Genomic DNA, 8,814 nt, shown 5'->3' on the forward strand with positions numbered 1-8,814 from the left:
CTACACCCCGTACACCTGCACCTCCTGCACACTGGGGACAATCTACACCCCGTAAACGAGGACCTCCTGCACACTGGGGACAATCTACACCCCATACACCTGCACCTCCTGCACACTGGGACAATCTACACCCCGTACACGTGCACCTCCTGCACACTGGGGACAATCTACACCCCGTACACGTGCACCTCCTGCACACTGGGGACAATCTACACCCCATACACCAGCACCTCCTGCACACTGGGGTCAATCTACACTGGGACAATCTACACCCCATACACGAGGACTTTCCTATACACCTGGGGACAATCTACACCCCGTACACCTGCACCTCCTGCACACTGGGACAATCTACACCCCATACACGAGGACTTTCCTATACACCTGGGGACAATCTACACCCCGTACACCTGCACCTCCTGCACACTGGGACAATCTACACCCCGTACACCTGCACCTCCTGCACACTGGGACAATCTACACCCCGTACACGAGGACTTTCCTATACACCTGGGGACAATCTACAATTTACAGAAGCCAAATAACCAACAAACCTGTATGTCTTTGGAGTGTGGGAGAAAACTGGAGCACCCGGAGAAAACCACTGCAGTCACAGGGAATACGTAAAACTCTGCACAGACAGCACCCGTAGTCAGCATCAACCCGGGTCTCTGGCGCTGTGAGGCAGCAACACTACCGCTGTACCAACATGTGGCCCCTTTGCCTTTGCCACATGATGGTACTGGAACAATGATGAGATGAGAGCACCTTGACAACAGAACAAGGTAGATGCAAATTGTACCTCATGACTCAGAGGCATGTTACCTGAACTTATAGGTGTGAGTTATAGCGAGAAGCTGGTATCTTTTTGCTTTGGTGTGTAGAAGGCTGAGGGATGACCTTGTTGAGGTGAACAAGATCATAATGGACATGGATCCAGTGAAGGCTCAAGATCCTTTTCCCACTGCAGAGGATTTTAAGGCCAGGCTTAAGGTGAGAGGGGTGAGATTTAAGAGGGACCTACGGCAACTTTTTCACTCAGTGAGTAGTCCATATCTGGAACAAGCTGCCAGAGAAAGCTATAGAAATGGATACATTTATGACTTTCAAAATACATTTACACAGCTATATTGATAGGAAGGGTTTTGAGAAATCAAACCAAATGTGGGCAAATGGGACTAGCCAGAATGGCAATTCGATTGGTATGGACAAAGTGTGCTGAAGGGCCTGTTTCCATGTTATATATCTCTGTGACTTTAAACCTCTTGGATCAAGTATGGTTGAAAATAACATTATTTAGTCTACTATTTTTGAATGTTATTCTCATTTATTATTGATTAGTTTAAGTACACTACAAAATTGTGTTGTAAGTGAGTGAGGTGTGATGTGTCTGCCAAAACATCACCCATTCCTTCTCTTCCCAGAAGCTGTCTGACCCGCTGAGTTACTCCACCATTTTGTGTCTATCTTGAATTAACCTTGGGTCCAGTCAGAAAATCATACCGGCCCATATTCAATTCTCAAATATTACCTGTACAACAGAATTTTTAAAAAATAACAATAGTGGAGAAGTTTAGAGATCTGTAAACTTCTCCTAATGATCCAACAGTATGTTGAGAGGATTCAGAGTGATTATATACTGTAGTTTTGCTTCACTTTATCTGTTGGTCCACGAGGTGGTGCTCACAGAAAGCTACAACACCGAAGCAATTTTACACCAGGCAGCAAAGTGAAGAAATGTTTAGTTAAGACCACTGGAGACCATACAGAGTTTGAGTTTGCTCGGGTGCAAGAGTAGCCAAATTGATTCCTCCTCCTTTCTCTCTACATCCCTTAAAGGTTTTAGAGTTACTGTGATGTCATCCATTGACTTTAAAGCAGATGCAAACTACTTCTGTGAAGTAGTACTCAGGCCTCAGTTAAAACTGCATCAAAGCCTTGATGTAATACGATTCAAATTGACATAAATCTTCAGGTCTTATTTTAGGCGGATGCATCAGTTGCCTATAAAACCCCCAATAATACTTGAAATGGTCACACTCTGAGCTGGCAAGTAGCTGACTTGCTTTTAATTGCCCACCAGCAGCTTGGCACCATTAAAGTTAACATCTATAGACAAGTATTTGTTTTCATCTTCGCTGTACATGGTCTTATACACTGTGGGATATCAAGTTATTATATCTCTTCATGAGAATTACAGCCACAACAGTTGACAGTGTGGCTTCCCTGGTATTGCAGTTTCTGATGCTCCCATATTAATTTGTTCCTGTTGATTGGGATTTATTTTATTGAATAGATGGAACAAATTACTTAGATCAAGGTATTTTAGATTGATTACATCCTTATAGATTTGTAGAAAGCCAAACTGGTACAGACCAGCATTATCTGACCACCATTACTCATGTGTTCCATGTTGATGTGTTTCTTTGTCTCCTGCATGAGATTTGTCTTCACAACTGGCCGGAGAATGAACACTAAATCTGAATGGCTAATCACCCTAGGTATGATCAATATGTTTTGCATCATTCATAACTAACCATTCAAAAACACCAACAACTTGCAATTTAATTTTGTATTTAATCTTTTTTTTTGGATTGATAATCAGAGTTGCTTATTCCTTGAAAAGGTTAGAAACGACTTCCCTTTTCCTTTCTTTAAGTGCAGATTTTTTTTCTTCCTTTCAGAATTGATGAACCTAATGATTATGACAAGAAAGAGCAGCAGGAGAAGATAAAGCAGGGGTTGCCAACTTCCTCACTCCTAAAATACGGGACAAGGTGACGTCACCATCTCGCGCCCCACGTGACCTCACCCAGCCAGTGGCCACGTGCTCCCGCTCCACCAATGGCGGCCGCCCGGGGGGGGTGAGGTCACGTGGGGCGCGGTGCGGTGACGTCACCCTTTGTCCCTTATTTGGGAGCGAGGAAGTTGGCAACCCTACTAATACGGGACAAGGGCGGTCCCGTACGGGACAAACTAATTTAGCCCAAAATACGGGATGTCCCGGCTAATACGGGACAGTTGGCAGCCCTAAGATAAAGAGTTTTATGGGTGAAACTAAGAAGGAATGTTTAGGAGAAAATGTGGTGATTTGAACTTATTTTGAATACAGAAAAGCGGAGTGTTAATGAAAAAAGCAGAAAGGCTCTGTTTGGGAGATGGTCAAGGCAAGTTTTGAGAGTTTACCTTCAGCAGATAGATGATTGTTCCCTTTAATACAACATAAAAGGTTTTCCAGCTTCTCTTTCCCCACGGTGCTATGGAACATAGAAAAGCAAGAATTAGAAATACCTACTGCAAATGTTACTGCACTAGAAATTGCATAGGATCTAAAAAAAGGCATGTTACAATGGTGCTGCTGTCTGGCACGCTAGTTTTACAGAGGCCCTGTGGAAATACAAGCCAAGGCTCAGCCTTTGGGCACAGAAAGCATCACTTCAGCTACCCCTGCCTTCATCGCATTAATGGCGGAATTCACCTGGCCTGTGGGGATGCATGATCTGGAGGCTCGAGGACATTGGTGATGAGGATGGGTAAGGAACTCTAAATATATATCCATATACGAACAGTCCTTTTAAACGCCACCTTGTTATCTCCATCAGAAAACGGTTCCACAACCCCGCTCACATGCTGCTGGGTCACCATTGCTTTTGACTAACTTTGTGCAAGCAACCATGCTCTGCCTGCGTGCACCCCGAGAGGAACGAGCGGAGATCAAGTTCTCCCCTGCACGCAACCACCCATTGACCCACATCCTTCCTCTATAACTTGTAGACTCGTGGTGATGTCATGCCAATGACTGAGGGCTCAGAGGTAAATCTGTTTGGCCATCTGCAACTATAGTTCTCAAAATGATAATAAAAGTAGTTGTTGATTGTTAATATTTCTGCATTTATTTGGCAGCTAATTATGCAGGACTTGGGGTGTTTGAATTATGATAGTAATTTGATCCAACTCAAGAGGTCGATCAAAAAACCCACAGAGTGCTGGAGTAACTCAGCGGGTCAGGCAGCATCTGTGGAGAACATGGATAGGTGACGTTTCACAGAGTGCTGGAGTAACTCAGCGGGTCAGGCAGCATCTCTGGAGAACATGGGTAGGTGACGTTTCACAGAGTGCTGGAATAACTCAGCGGGTCAGGCAGCATCTGTGGAGAACATGGATAAGTGATGTTTCACAGAGTGCTGGAGTAACTCAGCGGGTCAGGCAGCATCTCTGGAAAACATTGACAGATGGTGTTTTGGGAAGGTTGATCAGCTAGGTTATTATGCCGAGAAATGGCAAATGGTGTTCAATTCAGATAAGTGTGAGTAGTTGTATTTAGGCAAGTCAAAGCTTGGTACAACGTTCACAGCGAACAGAAGGGCCTTCGGGTCTGCTGCAGAACAGAGCACAAATATATAGCTCCCTGAACGCTACGTCACAGGTCGACAGAGTGGTGCAGAGTGCGTTTGGCAGGCTGGCCTTCACCGGTCAGGGCAATGAGCAAAGGAGTTGCGATGTTATGTGGCAGTTGTACAAGATCTTGGTGAGCGAGCATTTGTAGAATTTAGTTTCTACTATAGGAAAGATGTCATTAAATTGAAAAAGAATGCAAAGAATATTTACCAGATTGTTGCCAGGATATGAAGGCCTGCGTAAAAGGGAGACTTTTGGCATGGTAGGACTTCATTCCTTGGACTGTAGGCAATTGAAAGGTGACTTTATATAGAGGGGTATAAAATCATTGGGTCATAAATAAGGTGAATGTGTTCAATCTTTTTCTCAGCAACCAAAAACTTGAGGGTATAAGTTTAAGGTGAGAGGGGAACATTTTAAAAGGGCCCTGAGTGACAAGTCTTTAACAGAGGATATTTGGAATGAGCTGCCAGAAGAAATGGTTGAGCAGGTACAATAACAACATTTAAAAGACTTCCGGGCGGTACATGGATAAGATATGTCTAAGGGATATGGGCCCAACGCAGGCAAATGGGACTAGTGTTGATGGGGCATCTTGTTTGACATGGATGAATTGGGCAGGTGCCTGTTTCTCTGCTGTAATACTCAATGACTCCAGTACATTACGCCTGACCTACACTATCACAACTGTGTTGTGATCTGGTGCCACTTATACCAGAGCATGCATCATCCTTTCCTCTCTGTCCCTTGCCCCATTTTAATCTCTGTGATTTGTTTATCTAAGACCTTGCCCCATCACGCGCAAAGTTTTGTCTGTAAATTTGTCTCCTTGGGATGCATGTGCTTGCTTTCTCTTGCTCACAGCTATCAGAAGCTACCTTCTACCATCTTCCACCTTCTACTATCTTTTATCTTCAACCATCATCTCTCTTCTACCTTCTACTATCTTCCATCTTCTACCTTTCACTGATTCTAACATTATGTTGTGGTTTCAAATCTCACCTTGAGACGTGAGCACAAAGTATGGATATCACTTCAGTGCATTACTGACAGAGATACCACATATGTTAAGATGTTAACTGAAGCTCTTTTCTTATTTCTCCCTCTCTGTTTTTTCCTTTCTTTTTATTTATTTTTTATTCCCCCTTCACTCTGTTCTCTGAAAGAGAGAGCTCTTAAATAGACAGAGCTCTTAATGGTAGCAGAGTCAGGGGGTATGGGGAGAAGGCAGGAACGGGATACTGAGTTGGATGATCAGCCATGATCACATTGAATGGCGGTGCTGGCTCGAAGGGCCGAATGGCCTCCTCCTGCACCTATTGTCTATTGTCTATTGAGAGTGTGGTAGTGCGCAGTCCCAGGATGCCATCACCTGGAAATGCACTGGGAGGTAACTAACTTTTTTTGCCATCGATGTCAGCGTGGAATTTGCGACTGAGAAATCCTTGCTTGTAGGTGGGAGCTTTGTGATCATGCAGGACCTCCAGGAAAGGGTTGCCTTTGTCCGAGGTGCCCATTATGTTGATGGTATCTTCAGACATCGGCATGATAGATTTCTGCAGCTCCTCATCATTCCTGGAGTAATTAATAGAAAGCAGGATGGAGATTAATCTAATTTCTGTATGAAGTTAGTTTTTTAAATATTAACTAGTGTGGCCTGTTATCGTTCAGATACACCAGGATGCTACCATATGAACTACCATGAAGATATGTCATGCATAATTACAACGTTGGTCGGACTGCACTATGTCTCCTGTGTCTAATTCGGCAGGCTCTGCATAAACATGATATGCCTTACTGGGCTTTGGAAATCCCTCACTAGATTTTGTACACATTTTTAAAAACCTTACTGGATGGATTTTGTATTGACTTGATGTCCCTCACTCCATTCTCTCCAGACGCACGGCTGAATGCTGAGCTCTGTGTAAATGTCCAACACCATGCAGACTGAGCTTGGTGGAGACTTAACGTTGCAGTCTCGGCTCTGTATGGCCCTGACGTCCCACATCAGATACTCTATCAACTGATCCCCTCGTGGCCCCAGTATGGATCAGTTGCCCCTTTGTTCTGTATTGATCTGTTGTCTTTTACAAGTGGAGTGACTGTCCTCATGACCCCCACTATTGATCATAGATCTGATGTTCCTCATTGACTCCTGTATACAACTCATGATCCCCAGTATTTTGTAATTGATCTGATGTCCCTCTTTTGACTTTCTCTATGTATCCTATCATGTATCATGTCTGAAGAAGGATCTCGACCCGAAACATCACCCATTCCTACTCTCCTGAGATGCTGCCTGACCTGCTGAGTTACTCCAGCATTTTGTGAAATAAATATTCTCCGTGTATCCATTCAGACAAGGATGCTTTTATTATGAAACAAGTAACACAGTTGCTGGGGTTAAGTATGAGGTACTTACACGGCCCATTCGAGCTTCTTGCTTTTTATTGAATGGTACAGAGCCTGGAAACCAGAAACAGGGAATGCTTTCAATGTCCAATAGAGACAGCCAGTGAGCAGATAGTTCAGAATGAATCTTCATTGACTATGGTTTACCCAGAAGCAGCACTTACATATCCAGTTTGCACAAAGTTAACCAGTACATTTATTTGATATTTACTTTGTTTATGGTTTCAATGGAAGATTTACCTCAAGATCAGGTTAATTTAGATATCAGTTATTCACGATACTTTGCATAGTTCGTGTAGATTTTTGTTACAGCTGAATTTTTCTTCATGTGGCAAGGATCAAATCGGGCTCGACTTACCATCACTGTCCAGTTACCTTTGCTGGAAAGAACTTGTATTGGATAAGTACTTGCTGCCGAGTTCATATATGCAAAATATTTGCCAGAAGATGACAGTAAAACAAATCTTATCCCAAGAGGGTCAAGATCATCCATTAAAGGGACGAAAACATTGTTGAAGGGGAAAAGTCATTTAAATTGGTACCTTCAGAAAGTCTTTTGGAAAATCCTTCCCATCATTCATGCCTTCTAAGTTAGTTACGAAATCTTGACTAGACATACTTTTTCCAAGGTTCTAAAATGACAAAATAAACAACAGTGGAAAAAGTACAGTAATAAGGAAATTGGGGTAAGGATGAATTCACATGTTGCTTTTTGGATACTCGGTACATTGAGAGCAGACATTTCAAGTGAAGCCAAGACTAAACATAGCTGAGTACATTATGACTAGTTATACACTTCAGTTTTCCATGTGCTTAGTGTGAGTGCCACGCACAGCAAACATCATGTCATTGAGTTCCAAACGATGTCTTAATGCATTGTGGTGGCTAATCCTCGCGATAAAACAGCAGAAAGGCTGTAAATATTCCGACTGACCCTGGAGTTGCGATAATCAAATAGAGAAAACTGCCTGGGTCAGATTACTGTTGGATGTCTTCTGTTGGAAAATGCATATGTGCAAATGTCAGGAAAGATCAGGATTGTTCTCTTAAAAAGTCTGACATTGTCAAAGTAAGAAGCTGAATACCATCAACACGATGACTTGCATTTAGCGAGTGAGCTACTTGCATTACTCCAGCTGAAAGGAAGTACGCTCGACTCTGTAGTGTATCAATCACCATCACAGGCATTATTATGTTGTCTTCACTTTCAGTATAATTTATCCTACTTTTTAATACCACACCTTTGATTTATGTACACATCAATCTAACTAGTTTTGTCAGAGTGAGAGTGAATTCTTAAGTCACACAGTGACCTTTTGGCCATGTCAGAAACACAGTGAGGGAACAGTGCTTCAGGAAAGGTTGTGAGTGTGCGTGAGAACAAATGCAACAAGGGATGAACAAAACTGATTCTTCACACAAATGGAAATAGAAACTAGCTTTGCTGGTACATCGGCAGACCAATCTGCTGCTGGGTCACCATTGCTTTTGACTGGTACATCGGCAGACCAATCTGCTGCTGGGTCACCATTGCTTTGCTGGTACATCAGCAGACCAATCTGCTGCTGGGTCACCATTGCTTTTGACTGGTACATCGGCAGACCGCTCTAACTTCTGTGGTCTGCTGACAAACTTTCTTTCTCAAAAAAAACAATGTTCAGTTTAAACATGATTATTCGTTTTGTTATATCAAGACTTTTCCAATAGGCCAGAGTGGACTTCATTCAGCGGTCCCCGATCTGGTATTTTCACCATTTGACACCTCCCTCATGTGAGGCGGCGAGATGCGGCCCTATGGCCAGGCCTCGAGCTAGAGTAAACCCAGCACATAACGCAGTGAAAGATGTTGGACAGAGGGCCGAGCTGCATCCCATTTGTAGCTGTCAACGATCCCCGACGTTCAAAACTGGGTTGCGTGGGGGGGCGGGTGGCACTGTGGGGGGGCGGGTGGCACTGTGGTGGGGGCGGGTGACACTGTGGTGGGGGCGGGTGGCACTGTGGGGG

General features: G+C 43.6%; 1 protein-coding gene across 1 annotated transcript; it reads right to left on the bottom strand.

The window, feature by feature from the left end:
- Positions 1-3,162: 3,162 nt before the first annotated feature.
- On the bottom strand, positions 3,163-8,405 carry LOC144590838 (PH and SEC7 domain-containing protein 2-like). The gene is made up of 5 exons (XM_078395230.1): positions 8,262-8,405; positions 7,353-7,442; positions 6,821-6,864; positions 5,798-5,973; positions 3,163-3,257 (listed from the first exon to the last, which is right to left on the bottom strand). Exons 1-5 carry the CDS (start codon positions 8,403-8,405, stop codon positions 3,163-3,165), a joined length of 549 nt encoding a protein of 182 aa, XP_078251356.1.
- Between the last annotated feature and the right edge of the window lie 409 nt (positions 8,406-8,814).

The sequence above is a fragment of the Rhinoraja longicauda genome, unplaced genomic scaffold (assembly GCF_053455715.1).
Source record: "Rhinoraja longicauda isolate Sanriku21f unplaced genomic scaffold, sRhiLon1.1 Scf000339, whole genome shotgun sequence".
In the NCBI taxonomy this organism is placed as follows: domain Eukaryota; kingdom Metazoa; phylum Chordata; class Chondrichthyes; order Rajiformes; family Arhynchobatidae; genus Rhinoraja; species Rhinoraja longicauda.